Here is a 23673-nt window from a genome sequence, read left to right as displayed (position 1 = left end):
TTCGATCACTCATTTCCATTTTTCTCTCTCTCGAAACAGTTTTCTTTGTAATTTTATTTTTTCCCCCTTTTAATAAGACGTCTACTCAGGCCCGTAGCGAGGCAGGGGCCAGGGGGCTGAACCCCCCTGGCACTGCCGTCAGCCCCCTTGGCATTAGGTAAAACTTTTTGTGTAATTTGTTAGCACTTTAGATTAAAAATGTAGACTGGAGATATTATTTTGCTTAACTTTAATGATACATTCACAGAACACGAACAGCAGCTATTACATTCGTTCATCTTGTTTAGGAGCAGAAGTCAAAGTAACAGGAAGTATTTAGAAGAAAAAGATTCTCTAGGTTCTTTCATAGGGGAGTTTCTTTATCTGTAGCTGCCCCTGTTGCGGCCTCCCGTTTAGACAGATATCTGTGACTTTGAGACGTCATTATCCACATTCCCTCCACATCTGCGTCAAATGTTAACAGGTCCCAAGTATTGGGAACGAAAGCGAGTTTTATTGCTTCGGCCGGGGGTGTAATGTACGGTAGTCACATTGAATGAATGTTGTGCATTTTTCTTGTGTGATGTAAATATCTAGATCATCAAAAGTAGCATGGAGTGATGTCTGTAGCAGTCAATTAACACTTCAAGAGATGTTTTAGAAGATATAGAAAAAAACGGTAGTATTTGTGTATTTCTAGATTTTATACTTTATATTAATTTAATGATACCCCCCACACATTTAACTTTTTTAACTTTTGAAAAATGGACTTGGTTTACAAAGCCCCCCTGATCATCTGTGAGGCCTCCCCCACTGGAGTTCAATTCTAGCTACGGGCCTGCTTCTACATACAGGCCATATATTCAAGAAGGCCTCCCCGATGGCGTAATGGTAGCGTCGTCGTCTTCTCATCAAGCGGTCTCGGGTTCGATGCCCGATGGAGGCCCACTATAAACTGTAGGTCCAGTCCCAATTAGCCTAACTGTGCATAAGGTGCACTTTTAAAACATACATCTTCAAGATACAATTGATCGATTTCGACTTCCGTTAGTAAATGTTCAGCGTGGTAAAACGTGAATAAATGGAATCTTACAGGCTTTTTGTGTACTACCAACTAGCACTGTGTTCTTCTCCCCTTCTATAATTTTTCTGGCAACGCTCATGGTTCCGTAAGCCCCCTTAGTCAGCAATATTCATGATTCTTGATATTTGCTTTAGCTCAACAAACCCTGTGATTGTATTAGCAACTTGCATTTGCTCACGCCGTTGCGCGCAGCATCAATACAGTCCTCCTCCATACATGGATCCCTCGTTACTGGCACAACCGAATCAGCTGCTCGCCAAGTCATTCACCGCCGCGTTAACAGGTGGCTCTGGTGTAGCGTGCAATAGGAACATGGAGAAGATGTTGAAGCGAATGGGATTGTACGGTGCAAAGAAACAGGTTGACATCGAAAATAACGCAGTGAAAACAACGTGTGAGAGTGAGAGTTTTATCTGTGGACACGTGTTGAGCCAAGACACGTTAGAGTACAAACCGTCGGAGGAAAAGAAGTCCGCAAGGGATGATGTACCCTCGTGCGATCTAGTGAATGTCGGTGACTGTCAGGGAGCAGCCGACACGGAGGGAAAAGGCGGTATGGATCAGCTGGACGACAACACCGAGGAAGATGTTACTGTGCGTCGAAGATCTAGAAGATCGCGTGTGTTTAATTTTCAGTTGGATACGCATATCATGGAATTCAAACCGCGTGCTTTTACGAGGCGTTTGTGTGGTGGCAAGAAACCTGACAACGAGCTCTACAGAAGCAACAGTTTCAAGTTCGAGAGGTTTGAACGCAAGGATGAGGGATCTATTCAGAAACAGGTAGGCACAACACATTTTCATTCATAAGTAATAATATATAAAAGTACTGCTGTCATTCCGGTTTCTGTCCTTGTCTATCGACAGAATTCCGATTATGTGTCAGAAGAAAAAAAATGCTCACTCCCGTCTCTTTTCGTGCATCGAACTCGGAACCCCTTTAATTGCTAGCCAGCATGTTCACAAAGCGATTGATGTGTATTAATTCAGAAGATACAAGCGACTCAACTTGTCATGTAAGAATTTGGAAACTAGTTAAAATGAATTTTAATAACATAATAAATACAATCTCGGTATTAACAGTATACTAATTAAGAGCATGTGAATAACCAGCGTAGCTAATATTTTGTGATCCGGTAATACACGGCTGTTCACGTAGATCTTATTTTAACTTTGTAGGACAGTTTTCGTCACATTCACATACACACAGTGCACTCTATGTTAGTTGCAGTGCTCGTATGTTCTGTGTTCGAATCCCCGATAAGATACGGCGTTTGCTCCATCACATATTATTAATTTACCATCCATTGTTGCAATTAGCCTAGAAAGGTATGAAGATGACGTAAAAACAACGAAAATGCAAAAATAATAATACTAAATAAAAAAATTACAAAATAAATTAAGTCTGAAGAAGTTGTGACTCGTTTGATTTTGATTTGGTGTTTTAAGTCCACTTTGTGCACAGTGCTAATCGGGACTAGACCTACTATGTGCCTCCATCGGGTATCGAACCCGGGACCCCTAAATTACAAGGCAAGGATGCTATCACTGCGCCATCGGGGAGGCCCCAAAGTTGTGACTCGTGATATTGCCTAACATTTAGCACACAAATATCTTCGTCTATGTAAGAATGAATGGAATTCGGGGACGGACAGGCATACATGTTCTATTTTTTTTATTTTTTGCTACGTAACATTTTTAGTGCAGTTGTCGTCACGAGAAGTTTATGTGTATTATATTACAAAACAGGTTTTTGCTACATAGGGTAAAACATAGGAGTTGCGTGTTGTATGTATACTATATACAAGTACACTTCACTTTCATCGTATGCATATGAAGCTACGTTCAGGATACTTCATTCATCATGATTCTTATTTTCGTTTGGATTGTGCTTCTACAAATAGGTTAGACTACTATATACTGGCCCGGATTTAGGGGGCATGAGGGTGGGGGCTGCAGCACCAGGCTGCTAGTAAGGAATCGAATGAAAACAGTAGACAGCCACTTTTCAGATAACGCGTTAATTCAAATGTTACGTCCCTTAGTACAATATTATAGAGCCTTGTATGACAACGATGTGGAGTGAAATTATTTAACTCTCTGTGGCCCTAATAGCTTCATTCTATCCATGCCAGCAACGTAATTAGTTGTTCCATTCATTTCAGTCCCAATTCCATTCATTAGTAGCGATTGCAATGCTGGCCTTTAAGGCTTATCGATCGGCGAGTGCAAGTGTCTTAGCAGAGCACGTTTGCACAGCAAACGCGATAATTCGTCTGTAAAATACTGCGTATTTACCTCGTTCCCGTCTTTCGAATGAATAATTAGCACGAACTCATCAAAGGCATTGAAGATTTCATTTTCTGTAGCTTTCGTGCTGTTACTGTAACTTCACAGACAGCAAGTTATTCGTGCAATGTGTGTCTTGCTTGCACGTTGACTAACAATTAATAGTTTTTGACGATAGTGAAAGGAAGATGCAATAACGAATGATTTAATTATCTAAATATGTAGTTTCAGTAGTTTTATTGGAGGGCGGATAATTACGATTTAAAAAAAAAAGAATTAAGCTACTCGTTTTAAGAAATAGCATGTGTAGTGTAATGGTCGCGGTTGTAATTAAGTGATCAACATGCGATTTTTCGCGGGAATAATTTTCAGACTGTAGGTCCACTCCCGATTAGACACTATGGAATGCAACTTCGGTTCTCTGTCGTTCCAAAGGAATTCATTGTCAATCTGTCAGGCGCTATTTATTTCTTTTTAGTTAGCTTGCGAATGTTTTCTATCAGCAGGCTGGAAGCTAATACGTATAAGACAAAATAAATACACAATTGGTTCTTGATTTATTTTACCTTGCTTGTGTCCCACTTTTGGCTAATCGCGAATCAAATGGTTTTTGTTTTCACTGTTAAACACATTACACCCTTTTATATTAAGATCCTGGCACAGAGCATATGATATAAATACACGATTTTCCAGAAATAGTATGCTTTCTCGCTCGATTTTGGGGAATGGGGTCTTGCCAGTGTGCGAATTAACTGGAGGATGCGGGGGATTCCCCCCCCCCCCAAGAATTTATTCTCGGAAAAATAAAATAATTTTTATCGCTGCCAAGGATGTTTTTCTCCCTAAAAGTAAATGGAATTGAAAGCATATAGTATATCATTTCTTAAGTATGTAACAAATACAATTGAAAAAATCATTTGTGTCCATCATTAATGGTCCAGTCATCAAATATTTCTTTGCCGAAAAGTATGCCGCCTTATGGATTAAGGGACACCAAAATGCAACTGATAAACTCATCGAGCCGAGACAACAGCAGGCTATTTTTCACTTACGTTTTCATGACACAGTGCTGATAATTTACATGTACTAAAGTGTTCACAAGAAACTTGTAGGTTGCTTAGATGGACGTTAAGTTTGAACTTGGAAATATAAATTTGGTCAAGTTTTCGGTGTTACTAGTTCGGTAGCTCTTTTTGTGTAAGAGTTTTGTTTCTTAGAATGTAAATATACTGTTTCTAAATGACGTGTGAATGTTATTAAAAGATTTAATGAGCTAGGTTAAAATCACTGTTCTAATAGTTAAGAACCGCAAGGCAATAGTTTACTTTACTGACTGGTTACATATACTAATTTGCAAAAAACCTACCTCCCGAAATGAAATCATAGGTACGCCACTGACTGGGCAAATCCCCCAATGCAAAAAGCTTAATTCGCACCGGGGGCTTGCTCCCTCATATCCCGTTTACGGTTGCATGTATCTTTATGAACATTTTGTTAATTAAAGGAACTCTTGATCTGTAAATACAACTTGGCCTAGTTGTCTCAGATATTATCGATGATTATGTAATTCTGATGTTATACGTTTAACATAAACACATATTTATTAATATATATACAGTATCTGAAAAATATAAATTTAGCTATAGACAACTGGATATTCCACTGTGGAATGAAAATGTGCAATCACTCAGTAAAGATAATTGGGCACATTGACGTATTTAGCGGCGGCACAGAAGCACGTGCCATTCCAAAAGCGATGACTAAGTATTACGTAACATGGTGATATCGTTATATTCCCACCAAGAACCCCCCGTTCCTCCAAACCGTGCAACATAAAATAGAATTCTTCAATAATATTTTTTTCCAGACTACCAGAGAATACAAAGAAAAAAGCATAGCACAAATAGGCTAATTTGTACTCAGTAACGTGTACAGGATTTTCTAAATGGGGGGAGGGGCGGAGGTTAGGTATACTTATATTAGCAGCCAGACCTCATTTTGCCATCTTTTCCTGACTTTGACGTTTTTTTTTAGGAAAACTGAGCCACACGCCGCTGCCTGTACTGGATCTGTTTGAAATTAAAATTACGCCTATTGAAAATCGAATCCAAGACATCTTGATTGCAGGTTGACATTGTGTATATATACGAATAACGTTAATACACACTAGAAGAAGGAATATTCGTCTATACTAGTTTTGACCCCCCTGCAAAACTGATTAAGTTGTTCATAAATAAATCAAGTTTCGTAACTTTTCCTCTGTAGTTTCCGGTACCCTAGATTCGTTCACATATAGAAATTTTTCGAGGATTCGTAGAATCGAAATCAGCGAAAGTCAAATTTGTTTAAATCCACAATATGCTCACATAGGGTAATAGGAACTGGGCCGACAGTTTAAAGTTGAATCTGAATCACTGGGCAATGTGTTTCCACCGAGATTCGAACCCGGGACTCCTAGATTACAAAGCAACGACGGTACCACTACGCCATCGGGAACACCCAATATGAGCAAAACATCATCAAGAAAAGTTGTTTGTCTTTATGTTCTCTATGCTCTGTGAAAGGTTATCGGTGATACCTCGACATTTTGTATACAGCCCCCACATGCACGCGTGCATGTTCACAGTATATGCGGTACCCCCCAAGATTTTATTTCTTGAACCAGCCTAATGGACGTCTGCAAGAGTTTTTCTTCTAGTGAGGGGCAAGCAAAGTATTTTTTCTAGAGGTGGTCAAACGAGGCATATATTTCCCACTATTACAGAGTTGCCTTATCGAAAAACATTTTTTCAGTATGAAAGTGGCATGTTCCTGCAACGTCCTTATAATAATTAATATAAATTTCTGTGAATGAAATGAAATTAAAAGTGTGAAATATATAACTTTGGTTTGACTTTAATTTTCCAACTGTACCGAGGCCCGGATACCGAGGCCGGGCATCCGTGTACTATTGTAGCATATGATTTCAATTTCGTTGAAGGAAATTATCCAAAAATGTAATTGTAATGTTCAAGTTTCAGTACAGATTATATCAATTTAAATCAAACATATCGTGACGTAAATTATGAAGCAAACCGCTTCTGTTTATTTTTTATTTGTGTTTTCCTTGTGCGAGCTGTACGCTGTACACACTGCATAAATTTTACTTTACACACACTTACTCTTTCCTTACAGTCATGTTAATATTGTACCCTCTTTACGTTAATATACAGATACTCTTTTTTTAGTAGTTGATCAGATATAAGAAAATAAGAACATTAGAAAATACGAAAATTAGACATAATAAGTATAGTCTAGCAATCAAATAAAGTTATGTGTCTGGTTCCTTTGGTGTCCAGTCTCTATATACCTCTATTCCAATCTTTCACTTCCTACACAAACTCCCCCCTTACACTATTTCTCGGGCTGCCTTTCACACTCCCATTCTCCCCTCTTTTTATGTGATAAGGGGTGTTTACACTTTACGTTACACTATAAAAATGGCTCGGTTTGAGCATGATCACTAATTTCCTGACTTCTCTAATAGATTTCCTCGCCGTTCTTTTACTTCCCACAGGTATTTCCCCACTTGTTGTCCCGCTTATTTTGTCTTTATTCTATAGTTTACCACTTCTATCACATACTTCGCAGTTACGTTTTTCAGAAACTTGTCCCTTAGGTCACGTGTAGAAGGGCAGTTCAGGAGGATATGCTCGTCCGTCCCCTCTCAATCGCACATAGAACATATCGTTTCCCCTTCTTCGTTTCTCTTCCTTAATTGTTTTCATCTCCCTAGTCTGAACCATGCCAGCGCGCCTCTTTCCTTTTTTCCCACAACATTAATATATTTCGCTTTCCCCATTCTCTTACTCTTAACTGTCTCCTGATTGAGGACTTCGTTTGGCAGTCTGCTGTTATTTCTTGTCTGTCTATGTCTAACACTGTGATTTAAGGCATGTTTAGACATTTAAAATTAGAACTTGTACAAGATTTGAGATCGCAGCAGAACTGAAAAATTTATGTCCATTTGCAGCTCTCGCTTAGAGATGAAATATGACATCAAGAACGACGACCCAAAATCCACTATGCAATTGATTTGCTATGGATTGGAATCCAGGAGCCGGTATGCGTCACGAATTGAGTTATCGCTCGCTACAGCATGTGTAATTGACATATTGGGTTGAATCTATGTCATGGGACCAAACCGTATTAACTCCAGTTCACCTTGATGTGAAGCTAGTCAAGTTGCGTAATGCATTATATTAACAGTTATTATATTATTTTGTATATTATTTTACAAAACTTTGTTTTATATCCATATTTCAGTCCTCATGCGGCCAGTACACCCTTGCTTTATAATACTTTCCTTTCCGTTAAATTTGGTGAAAAGAGAATAATTTTCAATGCTGAAATTCACGTTGGGACAACCATTTGACCAAAACATCGCCACTTTTCTTAACTTATTTCTCATGTTCTTCTCAATATCATGAATATTTCCGATCTAATATTTAATGAACAAAACTTGCTTTTAGAATGTTTTCATTTTTGGTGTAAAAACGGCGTCTAATAAAATGTCGTGTAACTTCTATTTCTACCTTAACAATAGATATGTGATAAATTTTCCGCACAGAGGCGACCCAAATTGGACCAGTCCTATACTGCCATTTGCCAGAACTGCCAGATTGCCAGTCCGGCGCTGCCTACATGTCATGTAAAACAACAACAACACGTTTACATTTTTAAAAACAAACTGCATTATAGCAGAGCATTTTAATGACCAACAGCTATCACTGCGTATTCTTTTAGAAGTTTGAGCGGTTTCTAGAGGAATCTCCCACCCTTTTCGTTAAACTACTTGTTTAACAAACAAAAATAGATGTAAAAAATTATCTGAGGTCTGGTTGGAAAAGTTCTTTGAACTTGGCTATCATCTTATTTAGCATAGCTTTTCTGCCAGTTTTTGGACTAATCATGACGATGAGAACGAACGACAATTAGATGAAATTTATTAAGGGAAACTCAAAAAGGAACAACCAAGGCCTGGACTTGAATCCGAAACCTTCGATAACGAGATCGTGTGTTGACCGCTCAACGCACGGCATTTCATACTGTCATAATAGTATGGGCGTCGTCGGGTCTGTCGATCCCCCTGGAAATTGGTATTATTAATTTTAAATTACAAAAAAGCAATAAACTTATTATGTTGATAGTGAATAACAGAAATAAAGTACAGTTAATTAACATTCCAGCAGAATATCCAAAACAATAAAGGGGTTAGCTCAGAGAATTGAGTGAAAATGCAGGAGTTAGATCAGAACACCATGTTTTCGTATTGCAGCACTTAATACGAAGACTAAATGGTTCTATACGTTTTCAAAATTACAGAAATGAGATTTTTATGTAAGACGTCTGGGAACGTAAACTTCATGACTAAAATTTCCCCAAGGTTTCGACAGTAAGGCAAATTGGAACTGCACCTACAGTTTAAGGTGGGATCCGAATCACTATGTGCCTTCACCGGGTATCGAACCCGGGACTCCTTTATTAAAAGGCGACAGGGAAACCATTTCGCCATCGGGACGCTCCCATGACTTCGAGAGCTTTAATTGACGAAGTGAGTAAAGTTAATAACACAACTGCATAACCAAGCATTTCAAGTGACACTTATATTAACGGTGTGAAGTGTTAAAATTAAGAAAAACAAACCACTGGATGGATATTCACTAATTTAGTGTATCGAGTAGAAGTCTCTCCCCAAGGTTATAATAATATTATTAATAATTTAGCAAAATATATTTGTAGTTGTTATTAGTTTATAATAATTATTACCATTTTAATAATAATATTAAGAATACATTTTGTATGAACGGCATCCCCCCCCTTCTAAAAGGAATTCTGGCGACACCGACTCGAAGCATTTTGACGTTGAAATTATTCCTTTTAGTGCCACCAAGCGGGCAATTTTATACTGATATTAGTTTCTTTAATTCAGGGTTGTGAAAGATCCAGGAACTTTAATTGAATTCTATTCCAGTGCAGAACAGAAAATCAACATGTGTAAGTAGGTTCGCGATCGGTAAAAAACAATTTCTCATGAGAATATATGAATTCCGTTCCGGGACCGAAATATCATGCACAGTTTTAAAAGTGTCCAAAAAAGGTTCCATTGAAATCTGTTCTAACTTCATTCTCTGCGGTAAGTGTTCCGAGTAATACTAGAAAGAGATATTATCGTGGTTTATGCAGTGGCGGATTAAAGACGTTCTCTCGGAGGGGGCGGGCAGCCATTACGGCGCCTCCCTCCTCCGAACTTTCGGCGCCCAGCACACTTCCCTAGTGTTGCCCACGAGACGAGACTTTGGCCTGGCTCGTCTCGTGGAAGTCTCGTGGAAATGCTGTCTCGTCTCGAAAATATTCGTTTGTCTCATGACACATGGTCAATCTCGTCTCGTCTCGAATTTTTAAAAGCCTGCCCCGTCTCGTCTTGTGGACAACACTACACTTCTCTCACAAGCTTCAGTCCTACTATATGTCATAAAATCACTGTCGTAACTAAAATGTTTTTTAAAGCATAAAATGCATGATAAATGTGTTTCGAATATATATATTTTTTTACATGTAACATATATCATGCGTCCAATTCGTTGCGAGACCGAGAGAAGTGTAGAGGGCGGCGCTAGCGGAGATGCCGACATTTTCGACCAGTAACTCCCTAACTACGGCTCGGAACTTGGTAACAGTAAGGAAAGGAGGCATCGCGAGCGAAGCGAGCAAGAAAATTTTACAAAATTTATTTTTATTTGCATAAAATTTGACATCGAAAGGGACAATTGTCCCTCTGTGTCCCCGCGAAGGTGCCCTTGTCTGTCAATATTTATCAATAAATTTAAAAGAAAACCTCTTGTGAGAGGCGCAGGAGAAGAATTATCGCCCTCTCAAGCCTTTTATTCGCCCTTTCAGCTGTTCTCTCTCCCTGGCTATGGCCTTTCCACAGTGACTGTGCATGAAAATATGAGTGAGAAGGCAGAGGTGGCGGGAATATTTTCTAGATCCTCTGTGAAGATGTGATCACCTCACGACTCCTTTGATCCACCCTTCGTGCTTATCTTTCGTCGCCCCTCCCCCTTCCTTCGCCATCCTTACCTTTATTCGCCCCCTCTTCGCCTACTATCTGTCGTCTCCCTCTAATCTTTTTTCGGCTGCCATCTTTCATCACACCTATCCATCTTAATTCTTATCTTTGTTCGCCTCCTGTCTCTCGTCGCCCCTTATCATATGTCGCCCCATATTTGTTCATTCATATCTTCGTTCGCCCCCGGCCCCCTATCTCTCGCCGCCCCATCCTTCGTCGTTCTTATCTTTGTTCGCCCCTTGTCTCACGTTGGCCCCTTATCATTCGTCACCCCTATATTTCGTCATTCTTATCTTTGTTAGCCCCCTGTCTCACGTCGCCCCCTTATCTTTCGTCTCCTCCTATCTTTCGTCATTCTTATCTTTGTTCGCCCCCTTATCATTCGTTGCCTCCTATCTTTCGTCGCCCCTATCTTTCGTCATTCTTATCTTTGTTCGCCCCCTGTCTCTCGTCGCCCCTATTTAGTCACCCGTTACACTCGCCGTTAAGCTTACTGCTCCACATAATGGCAGTTCTTCGTAAAATACCACAATATTTGCCATATTGAAGACATAAAATGAGATCTTTAAGGGTCTGTCGTCCCTCCATCTCCCTTTTTTCCACTCTTGTATGTTTCTTAATTGACACTATGTTTGATATATTTCATTCCAACTGGGTATACTATTTATCAATATGTGAAAAAATAAAATAGGTCCTTGGTGGAAGTCGCCCACGACGCCCCCTCCGCTCCCCTTTAATACGCCCTTGGGTTCCATTCCATTCCATTCCTTTCCATTCCTGTAATTGACCCTGTCAACAATTGACTGTCGACTTTGGTCAGCGTTCCTGTTCCTTGTACGACGTAAATCTCTTCAAGTTGAATCCAAATACTCAAGAATCACTCACTACACACAACGCAATTTTATGAATAAAATAAGCACTGGAGTTGACTGTATTTCACAGAGTTTATCGTTTATATGATGAGTTGACATTTTCGCGATAACCATACAACATCCATATGAAAGGCAATGATAAATTGGTTAACAGATAATGAAGTGAAACAGGCAATGGAATCTTTCTGCGAAGAATACCGTTATACAATATATTCTGTTGTAATCTGAACTCTGGACATTCTAAAAAGAGATGTTGGGCATCTGGATTATCGTGACCACAGGAACAAGTAATCTGTCGGATGACTCCTATTTTTGCGAGATGTGCAGGTGTTCTTACATGGCCAGTAGGTAATCTGGTGATAAATACTATTATCGAACGAGGAAGTGAATATGCCTTAAACCATGGGTGTATAGACTGGTGATCTGCAATCCAACGATATGTATGTCCTACAATTGTCAATTGATCTTTACACCAATCTGACCAATCTTCCTGTATTTTCTTTTTGACACGAGATATTAAATCTGTATAGGGTAATCTTGTGAAATGAATATGTTCCAAATTTCTGGCCTGTTTTGCATACCTATCAACAATAGTATTTCCTTAGTTGATGTGATGTGCCTTTACATATATGAAATGTACTTGAAGATTATTAGATCGTGCTTGCTGGAGAAGTTGTAAAATCAAAATAATGAAAATGGATTGTGTGCATAAGTGGGGATAGGTTATTTTGAGAGATTGTAGTACACTGAGTGCATCAGTAAGTATCAAAATGTTATTGTGATAATGTGACATAGAATAACTTAAGGCACGATAAATTGCAAAAGCATTCGGCAGAGAAAATTGATGTATCAGGAGGTAAGGGAATAAGTGCCTGATATTTTAGTTCAGGTATATAAAGTGCACAACCAACAGAGTCAGATGTTTTAGAACCATCAGCATAAATAAACATGGAATCAGGCCAAAGTTCTCGGTAATTGGCATAATGCCCATGATCCATCAAGTTAATGGAATGGTGAGAAGTAAGAGGAAGATGTAATTGATATATGGGAGGTGATTGAAAAGTAAAAGACTGTTGATATGCATCAATATCTAAAAGATAGCAATGCATAAAATAAAATTTGGGGTTGAGAGGTTGAATGACATTTGCATCTACCCACTGTTTTTGAATTGCAAATATTATATTGAGAGGGTGATGATGATTCTCCCAAGTGTGAAGCAGAAATTTATATGTTAAGTGTAGTCTGCAGTGGGTTAAATCGACTTCTGCATTTTCCATGTAGACACTGACATTGGGGCTGGAGTGCATTAAACCCGAACTAACTCTTAATGTTTTACGTTGCAGGACGTTAATTTTATTAAGTAATTTGGAGGAAGCTCCTCCATAACTAAAGGAAGCGTAATCAAACAGTGATCTAAAGCAATTTCTATAAAAAGTAACAGTTTTGGGATGACCTCCCCACTGAGTGGTAGCCAAGCCACGAAGAATGTTTAATAAAGCTTTACCCTTATTAAGGAGGTAATTTATATGAGTTGTCCATTTAGTTTTGCGATCAAAATGAATGCCCAAATATTTACATGTTTGTACAACCGGGATATTAGATATATGATCTATATTGTTAGGAAAAGCATTGGAGTTTCTTGAATTAAATATCATGATGTTTGATTTCATTGGGTTGAACATAAGTTCAACAGAAGAAAACCATGCCTTTAGTATTTTGATGAGTTGATTAGTGTCTAGTATTCCTGCCGTAGCTTCTGGACAATGTTTATAAAAACAAAAATCATGTGCATATTGAAGTAATTTAAATCCCGCTAAGGGCCCTTGATGAATGGAACGAGTATATATATTAAAATGAAGAGGACTAAGTTGAGCCCCTTGAGGAAGACCTAATGAGGTAAGTCGAGGTCCTTGGAATCGCGTGGGAAACCAGAAATACCGTATTCTCGCGTCTATTAGCCGCACGCGTGTATAAGCCGCACCCCCTTTTTTGGCCTTACATTTCAGGAAAATAAAATTTCTCGTGTATAAGCCGCACCTCGTGTATAAGCTGCACATTTGATTTTTTTTTTTTTGCGTAGGTAGCCAATTTCAAGTAAGTATTTTAAAAGTATTTTAACTTTTATTTTAGCGCAATGATCTACACGTTAATACCGTATCATTCAGTTTGAGTCCTCAAAGCCCTTATTCACTGTCGTTGCTGCTACTCGTTGAAATATTTTCTGCACAAGAGGTATTGTTATCTACATCACTAGCATCACCATCCCCCAACATTTCATCCTGGGTAGCATCTAGGGCATTGGATATGCCGCACTTCAGAAAATCCTTCACAATTGTCTCCGACTTTACACTTTCCCATGTTGCCAGAATCCATTCACACACTTGCTTGACAGTCGGACGTTTGATCTTTCCTGTTGCTGTAAGCTCGTGGTTTCCTGCACTAATCCAGTCATTATAGAGACGCCGGAACGCAGCTTTAAAGGAGCGAATTACACAAACGTCTAGTGGCTGCAGTACAGACGTTAGACCCCCCAGGAATCAAAGCTACATCCGTTTTCAACAGTTGGAATTTTGTCTGTATTCTGTCTGTTGGGTGACCACGAAAGCTGTCCAACACCAGCAAACTCTTTTGCTTCAGCAATGCTCCAGACGTTCTATTCCACACTTTGTCTATTCAGTCTAATACCAGTTCTTCTTCCATCCATCCTTTCTGCTGAGCACGTATGATAATACCCGGCGGAAATGCCTCCTTTGGCACATTCTTACGCTTTAGCACAATATACGGTGGCAGTTTCCTTCCATCCGCGAGAACACCCAACATTACAGTGCATCGTTGTTTCTCTCCAACCGTGGTCTTGATCGATACTCTGTGCGAGCCTCTCGGTGGAACTGTCCTGGACATAGGCATGTCCCAGTAAATAGGTGTTTCATCCGCGTTACCGATCTGAGAGAAGCTATAATCATTGGACTTTCGCATTAGAATCACTTATTTGTGAAATTTTACAATTTTCTGATCAAAGTCTGCAATTGTTGTCCTACGGCGAAGCAGAAAACTTTTCCTACGCATGAAACGTGAACACCATCCCGCACTAGCTCGGAAAGCTTAACGACTGATGTCTAACTTTGAAGCTACTTCACGAGCTTGAAAACTTATCATGTCTACGGTTACAGCATAGCCAGCACTTCTTCTCTCATTTACAAACGCCAAAAGTGCATCTTCAACCTGTGGAAATTTGGCTCCTTTTCCACGAAATGTCATTCTCTCGCCACTTGTTGCAGCAAGTTGTTCCTTCTGATTTCTTCATCGACGAATGTTAGACTCGTCCACATCGTAATATCGCGCTGCAGATCTGTTGCAGTTTCCTTCAGCATATCGTATCGCTTGAAGTTTAAAATGAGCATCGTAGCTGATTCTTCTGCCAAATATCCTCCCTTTGATAGTACCAACCTTGATCCCAGGCCCACAACCTTCTTTAACAACTTCACTTTACTGAATGGTTTCCAGATCAATACGACAGTAAGCGTGTTCAAAGATAAGATATTATCATATTGTTGCAAAAAAAGTTTAGAGATATCATATTGTTGCAAAGTCTGCTACAGATGCATTGTTGTTGGATTTGCTGTTAATGAATCCGTTATGTGATAAAGATAACAAATCAATGCACGTATTTTAGTATCCTAGCAGTAGCTGCACTTTCTTTCATTCGCGTGTATAAGCCGCAAATGTTTTCTCATTCTTGTGTATAAGCCGCACATGCTTTTCTTATCATTCGCGTGTATAAGCCGCACCCCATTTTTTGGTACACTTTTCGGGGAAAAAAGTGCGGCTTACAGACGCGAGAATACGGTAAAGTTGTCGATCAGCATAAAGACTCCAAATTAATTTGGAAATCACAGGGGCTACAGGTAATTGCTCAATCAAGCGACAAAGTGGTATGAGTGGTACCGAATCATATGCTTTTTCAACATCTAAAAAGAGACAATAGCAAAAGGAATTCATAAATAAATTATTTTGTGTGGCAGCAGTAAGGATAGCAATAGCATCCTGACTGCTGTGTCTCAGTCTGAATCCTAATTGTGTTGGAAAATAATTGGGTTTTTCCAGGTCCCACATGAGTCTTTTTTGTAATGTACGTTCGATATGTTTGAGAGCCTGATATGGAATACCATCTAAACCTGGTGCTGTATTGTTTATATGTTGTAAGATATTTGTTAGTTCAGAAACTGTCACTTTGGAAAAATCACTGTTAAAAGAAAATCCTGTTACAACAGGTGATTCATGAGTAAGGTTTACAGTGGGAGGTGCAATCATCGAGGAGAAATCGGTTTGCCAAGTGGTATTTAAAGAATTGGTTCTACAAATTGTGGAATGTCTGAGAGAATTATTTTTTTTTTTCAAATAAGTGATAATGGTTCATTAGGAGTGAGGGAATTACAGACCCTTATCCATGCCTGTGTTTTTGCGTTTTTAAAGATTTTTTTTGCTATCGCTTGTCGGCGTTTCCACTCAATTTTATTCTCCATAACGCAAACATTTGAGAGAATACGTAAATTATCGTAATCACACAAACAAAGACTAGCAAGTGCAAACACACCGTCAGTGTCTTCGGTTTCATAGGTATGTTCTGCAAATTTTCTATTGTTTTTAGCAGTTGCACATTCAGTGGTCCACCAATGAAGGTGAGGGAATCTAGACTGCTGCTGTCCCTTAGTCCGTGTACCAACGATATCCAGTGTTAACGCCCTTAGGTTCATGTAATAAAATAAAGCAATTCCGGTCCAGTGCGGCCGGCCTCCATGGCGGCGTGGTTAGCGCAGCCCGCTACGACGCTAGAGGTTCCGGGGATCCTGGACATAGGTGTTCTTTATGCATGTCCCTTCATCAATTTCATCATATCATCACTGATCCTCATCTTCGCGATTAGCCAAAAGTATCAGAAAAGCGAAGTAAAATAAACCAAATCAATCAAACAATCAATCAACCGGCCGAGTCCTTTGCTTCGTCTCAAGCAAACGTGGTTTGCACGTTCAAATGAAACTTCATTGGGACATTTTTGGTTCATGATATATTGAATATCATTACAGGCGTGACAAAAAAATACTCGTGAGCATAAAGACAAATTCAGCTTCTGACTGAGGAGAGTCAAACAAAACAAATAATATGCCCTATACCTCACTCTTACTGTTTTTTTTTGTCCTAAAACGACGTGTAAGCAATAGTTAAAATAAAAGTCAAGTGCAATAGTGCAATCGACCATCATTCGTGTTCGAACGCGCTGGCTCTTATCGAAAAGGCGAGTGGTGGGGCAAGTCTGTTGACCTACAGAAACGGTAATTTACCAGACGCTTGCGTTTGAGATTTGAGGTTGTAGTGGGGGTTGTGTTGAAGGTTTGCTTTCAACCGCGGATGCACGACAGTTGGCAACACGTGCAGAAAAATTCCCATACTTTGTAGGATGAGTGAATAGGTATAGGCTTACCGTTGGCAGTGCAATTTCGCCTCGCTATATTAGCTGCCCCATTTCTCAGCTAATCGTTTCCAACAACCGTGGCCGAGGACCTTTAGATTTTGTACGGAAATATTTTGAATACGCGACTCCCCACGAAGAAATCGAGATGGTTAGGTCGTGGCTGCAATACTCTACGTGCATACTTCGGGTAAGCGGATTAGTGTTTGTTTTGTGATCACGTGCGACCTCTGTTTTCGTGCTGTTTCTATCAGTGTGAAAGTGTGTAATGCAGTGAAGAAAGTGACAACCTCAAGAATTTGAAGTTATCTTCGGCTGTGTAGAAATGCTGTAGAGTGGAATTTCCGTGTAGAATGAAACCGAAGACACTTACGGTGTGTTTGCACTTGCTAGTCTTTGTTTGTGTGATTACGATAATTTACGTATTCTCTCAAATGTTTGCGTTATGGAGAATAACACAAATTTTCCACATTTTATCCTCGATCAGATTTACTCATTGCGTTATACGTCTTTCTACAACCACGGAGTGTGACATTCCAGTGTAAAAAGTACTCGCGAACCTATTTAGAACGAAACTTTACATCGTACCAGGTACAGAAGAGAACCAATTCGGAACCCATACGAAACTTTAATTATCATGGAAGTATGCGATAATTTGTGAATTTTATCCGAACCCATTCAAAAACTGCCCAGTTTTGGTAACGAAAAGAAAGAGTATTCCGAAGTTGGACCGTATTTAAATTGTGCGAGAAAAAGGTCCCTGTTATCGAACCCAATAGAATCCATTTCAATTTACGGACTCCTGCTTTGATTTTTCATAAAATATACAGAAGTTCAAGGTTATCCGAGATAGCAACGATTTTTTTTTCCTGTCAGGAATTCTAAAAGTTTTAGACACGTGTGTTCATAGGCGTAGGCAAGGGCGGGGGGGCAATTGCCCCCCTAATCACGGACGTTCGCAAATTTTTTCCACGTAGGGACAAGCAAGATATTTTTGTATGGGGCATATTACCCAGATAATAGTGCTGGCTCCCTCAAAAACACCACTTGAATCTGAAATTATCGCATACTTGCATCCCTCCATTACATAATAATGAATGTAAATTACTATGACTGAAATGAAATTATACCTGTGGGTATAATAATAATAACAACCACAAGGGGGCAGAGGGGCATTGCCTTATCCCAACCTTGGACGGAAATCAATTCTAGGGGGCAAACATTGAAGTAAGAGAAAGCAAGACTAGCAGAAATTAAGAGTAGCAGGACAAAAGGATACTCAAAATGGAATTAGTTTTCACGTCTTTCTTGCATCATTTCTTCCAGACGGCTAGGAGCACCTGCAGGGGCACAGAGGGGCAATTGTCCCCATGACTTAAAATTTTATACAAATAAAAATACATTTCGTAAAATTTTCTTTCTCGCTTCGCTCGCAGTGTCTGCTTTTCTTACAGTCTTGCCAAGTTCATAGCCGTAGCTAAGGGGCAGCGGGAGTTGTTCCTGGACGCCAAACAATCTGAATGGAAAAAATTGTAAAAGATTTTTTGCGTCATTATATTAAATCAATACTGTTTTCAATTTGCAAAAATTTGGATCGAAAAATTTTCTTGCTCGCTTCGCTCGCAATTTGTTTTCTGGAATCTATTGAAAATTGCCAGATAGAAGTAAAAACAATTAAGTACTTCAGACAGTTTCTGCTATAACAGTTTGGTTTGGAGGAAAAGGAGCGCGCACATTTCAGGGATAATTTATATCATTTTTGCTGTTGGTTTGTTAGCTAATGGGCGGATGAATTGATTATGTAATGTATTTAAATAATACATTACATAATATGTTATATATATATGACACCACGCACGCACACCCCATCAATGCAATAAAACTAAGACAGTGATATGAAATGAGGTTTTTCTTTCTTGACTGAACTTCCAATGCTTTTGCCCCCCACCCCAATCAGAGGGTCTGCGCACCCCTATGCACGGTGTGTCTATAAATTAGGACAAGTTATAAGGTCTACAAAAGCAGTAAGTTTATTGAAATGTAGGAGATAGCTTGCGAGTTACGTAGGATGAAACTACTTTCGATGCACAAGCTTATTGCCAGGTTGACCGGGAGAGATAAATTGAAAAATAAACGCATCTCTTGACCTCCCGTACAAATAGAAGAATTATTTCCAACACAATGTAGCGCACTATAAGTCGTGGAGGAATTCTGTCCACAAGGTGTCAAGGTCAACATTTATGATTTATTGTTTCTAATGAAACCGCAGTAATGACTGAAGTGAATGAAAACTCGTACATGCCAATGTGTCGCTCCAGGTGAGTGAATGAATCTATTTATAGTTATTGATAGAAATGTAAAAATCGTAATTCCTGCAAACCAACGAACTTTATTTTGCACAGGTAACAGTAGCGTATAACTCTTCATTTAATATTAGTGGGTCTATTTGCATATGTAGATAACGACTTATTCGAATTAAGATTTATATTGAATAATTTCCATCGTGTAGTTCGATATTAGTAAATGAAAATTAATCGTACAAAAACCGCTGGGTCGTTACAATCGAAACGCTATACTTTAAATAGTGGGAATACTTTCAGCAGTAAGGCGTCCGAGACTTGTTAAAATGCGTCCAAGCTTAGCGCCAATAATGAAAGCGACGTAGTAATCACTTCGAACTCTCCTGTAGTTGTGCTGAGGTGTAGTTTTATGCAAACATTTCGGCGTTACATGCACAGGTGGCGCCACAGGCAACCCCAGGAGCTTGTTGCACTGCTAATGCCTGTTATAATGCACTCGTTCGCTAACCCAAGGGCGAAGTTCAGTGCGATTTGCGATAAGCTCAGGGCAATAAAATGACCACAGTATGATTGTTACGAGTATTTTGTGTTCGAGTGTTTCGTGTACCATTACTGAATCGACACTAATCCCTGGGAAACCCAGTAATTCGGTGGACTCGTAACTGAGTGGCAGGCATAGTTTGCAAATCATGCAACAGGCAGGATCGTTGTATTTTTCAGAAAAATGTAAAAAAAAATGAAAGCTTTGTATGAAATTGAGCATTGTCAGAGTGTTAAGTTTCAAAGACCTGATACTGTGCAATGACGATTTGCGTATGAATTAGGTCCTACGTGTTTTTCGGCACGCTGGAACATCTCTATTAATACATACTGTATACCTTCCCTCCACACACATATATATTCTTGTTAGTGTGCCTAAAATACATAGGTTTATATGCGTATTGAAAAGTCTCTGGTACAAACATGTTGTAGCGACCTATTGAGAGAGCATTGAAGTAAGCCTTGTGCATAAGACCAGTTGTAAACTTCGAGAAAACGTCGCCGGATTTTTTTCGTTGCATCGATTCCAACAATTTTACTCGTAAATGCCTTTGAAATTTTAAAAACCTTGTAAACTAATTAATATCCTTTAAATTAAATATTAATAAATAAATTATGACAGTCATCAGGAGTGATAATTCGATATATCTAGATTTGTTAACAAATGTAAATTTTATCAACCACTGGATCCAATCAAATTTTATAGTTTCCTTAGTTCAACACCATTAAATAAATTAGGCAAGTGCTGATTTTCATTGGCATTTTGATTTTTGAATGCCGAAAAATTCCAATTAATCAGAATATTTCCACTACAGTTTATTTTCTAGTGAAAATTGTTGCGCAAACTGAAATACAAATTTCAGGAGAGCCACTAGCCGTCCGGCTGTTATGAAACACTTGTGTAGACACCAGAAACAACATTAAAATTCTTGACTTGTAAACCATTCGCGGTTATACACCTCACGATATTGAGCAGTGATGACAAAGAGAAATACAAGATGAAGATTCTGGAAGGTACTATCTTGTGTTCTTGAAGTGCAGCCATGCTCCGTTCCCTTGTATGTTGGCTATTGCATGGATTTGCGTCATAGGTGCAAATAATGTAAAAAAGATCCTTATTAAAAATAAACAAAACTAAATTTTACAAATTGAACAATGCATGTACTAAAATCATTCTCTAGCATTCTTAAACCCGAAGGTTTATGGCTGCAGCAACATAAGCATTCCATCTATCCTTATCTTTGGTAAGTTGATCCAATATTTTCTGCAACAAAAAAAAAATCAAACAAATATAAGATATCTCCAAATAGGTAGTTAATCTGATAAAATTATATGACATTTTCAATACACTTATTTGTGCATAAAATGGGAAAAATATAAATTCTGCTCATAGTGATGGGATATTAAAGTTACTTTCATAGGTAGAAAAAATACCCACAATTTCTTTTTTTGTGGCAAATTCAATTTGAAAAATTCGAAGGTCAGTCATGGACCTAGCTATACATAATCTGTTGCATACTCTTCTGAAGCAGATTTATCTTCCAATCGAATACTTCTTTAGAGAATGAGGGAGATACAGTACCTCTTAAATCTGTATATCCATATCGTAGCCCTTCTATCTCTCTAATATAAAATAATAATTAGCTTGTAGCGTGACTTCCTGAAACTAAATTTTATCTTATTACACTGTTTAACACCAAACAACTTTCATCTCTTTAAAATAAGTTTTCAAAAGTACAGACCAAGTGAAGTAACCACGATGTGGTAGAGTAGGTTTACAGTGCACTGCAGTGGTTTGAATTTTTGTGGAAAAAAGATAAATTTGTCAAAATATAAATTTTTTGTGTTGAGCTATTAGAATAGGTTGTTGTTACAGCAGCGCCTTGCGTATTTGAGGGAGGGGAATACAAGGGGTACAACATGGATTTAACCATTTAGGGTGTATTATGTACCGCTGTACTCCCCGTTCCTGCGCCACTGAATCATTTGCTGAAAGTACACCGAATGCAAAGTCACGTCGGAAGATCACCGTACTGAAGTTAGTCGCTTACAAAAGACAGGTAAGTTTTACTTCTGTCCTTACGTTTTCTTTATTAATTGATATTTTCTGTGCGAGAAGACAGAAAAAGACGAGACTATAATTTCGTCTCCATAAACCATCAATTCTCTGTCCTCTGGCGACGGTGCCTTCAAGCTTCTTCCCAATAGGAAGGCTGATTCTATCTCGTCACAAGTTACAATTATTATCCTCGCCCTCAACTTTGCTTACATAGATAACTTACATCTAGAAGTAAATATAAATATAAATTTCTTAAAGTTTTGTAATTATTTTCTATTTAGGTATTTACCCTCCCAAACCACTACCGGCCCACCATCCTAACGTCAAATGACCGGATACAGTACTATTTTGTGCCCGCAGTCCAAGTACCCTCTTAAAGTGCAAGAACGTACACCCAACGGCGAAAGAAACAGCAGGCGAATTGTCCACCACCATTTTAATTCGGTCTGTATTACACATTGTGATGACAATGAATTGAAATAATGACGTCAATTAACAGACAATAATGCCTGCTTCGGACCAACATAGTTTCATTCCTTAAAACAACACAGGATATAGAATAAAAAGTAATTAAAATAGCAGTGGACAATTTGCCTACCATTATCTTTGCCGTTGACTGTACCATATCCCAGCGTGTAACTGTGAATTATAATAGACTAGTATTTCAAGGATAGCGAGAATGAGCGTAGTATAATGATGTTGAAATTGATACGTAGGAATTAATTCAGAAATTTTCGTACTGGAATGTTATAAAAAATAAATGTTCGCCCAAATTAATAACAAATCTGGATATTTGTACAATTTTAGATAGGTATTGAAAAGCTTTGGGAGGGGATATTAAGGAAATGATATAGTAGAGTCTATGTGTAAAGATCTTTGGATGTACGAACAGTATTTTTTTGTAGTTTTGATAGCCAAATGTGACAATTGTGTATTCAAAAGGAGAAAAACAATTACGTATTTAACCTCTTCTTTGGGTAAAGAGAATTCCTCGTCGAGTTTTACCCTTATCCTCAAATCTGTTTTTAGGTTGAGTAATAACTACTCCCTCTGTCCCATAATTATTGTCCGGTACACTTTTGTGTGTTGTCCCATAATAATTGTCCGATATTCAAACTGTGACATTGGTGTATACAGAAGAAGAAAATGAAACACGGGAATGTGTCATACAACGTTATTACTCAAGGATCAGTACAAATTGGCCGATCAAGTATCCAAAAGAACCTAAATAAAAAGTTACCATTTTGGCACACCGGACCATAATTATGGGACAGAGGGAGTATGTCAAAACAAGCATTAAATACTGTTGTTTTGAAATAGGTCTTTTATCCAGACATAGTTAATCGAAATGACGTTATACGTGTCGAATTAATTTACCTTCAAATGTTTGGTTCAATTCCCCATGTTTTAGCTAGTGATTTAGACAACGACAGTGCTTTCTGAAAATTGTGTCTATACGGATAACGAAATTGAAGCACATTTTATGAGGTTCGAAACTCTTTCCAAGTCCATATTTTCTGACGACAGAACTTGAGATGCCAAATGCAATTTATCAGCTATTTTTGTTGAAATATTTCACTATTCAATAACAAATGCGAACTTTTCTAGTATTTTTCTTAAATGACAGGTCCTCCTCCGTAGCCGAGCGGGTTAAGGCGTTCACTCGTCTTGAGATCGTTCGCTGCGGGACGGCGTAGGTTCGAATCCGGCTCTGGTCGGAATTTATTCGGCCTACGTATAGGGCCGGTGGCAACCCACCATCGTGAGGAAATTGGGAAGCTCCGAATGAGTGAACGGTAATCCGGTCGAGAAGACCTACAACGGCTGGGGGTTCGTCGGGCTGACCACCCGTCACCCCAATACTGGTCTAAGATCTCCACGCTACAACAGGTGACGGAGGAACAGTGTGGGAGGGAGACCAGCAGTTGGTAGATAAGCCAAGGCCCTCACGGGCTGTAGAGCTGCGGGTTAT

General features: G+C 38.9%; 1 protein-coding gene across 1 annotated transcript in view; it reads left to right on the top strand.

Moving 5' to 3' along the window:
* The first annotated feature begins 1323 nt into the window (after positions 1 to 1323).
* Positions 1324 to 23673, top strand: part of hwt (SH2 domain-containing adapter heavyweight) — a 644945-nt gene continuing 622595 nt past the window's right edge. The window contains exon 1 of the mRNA XM_083118544.1: positions 1324 to 1846. Coding sequence (XP_082974670.1) covers positions 1376 to 1846 — 471 coding nt within the window. The 5' untranslated portion in view covers positions 1324 to 1375. The remainder of the gene's footprint in view (positions 1847 to 23673) is intronic.

Source organism: Lepisma saccharinum, chromosome 3 (genome assembly GCF_977018435.1).
Source record: "Lepisma saccharinum chromosome 3, izLepSacc3.1, whole genome shotgun sequence".
In the NCBI taxonomy this organism is placed as follows: Eukaryota; Metazoa; Arthropoda; class Insecta; order Zygentoma; family Lepismatidae; genus Lepisma; species Lepisma saccharinum.
The sequence above is the reverse complement of the archived record's forward strand: the minus strand, read 5'-3'. Positions and strand labels throughout refer to the sequence as shown.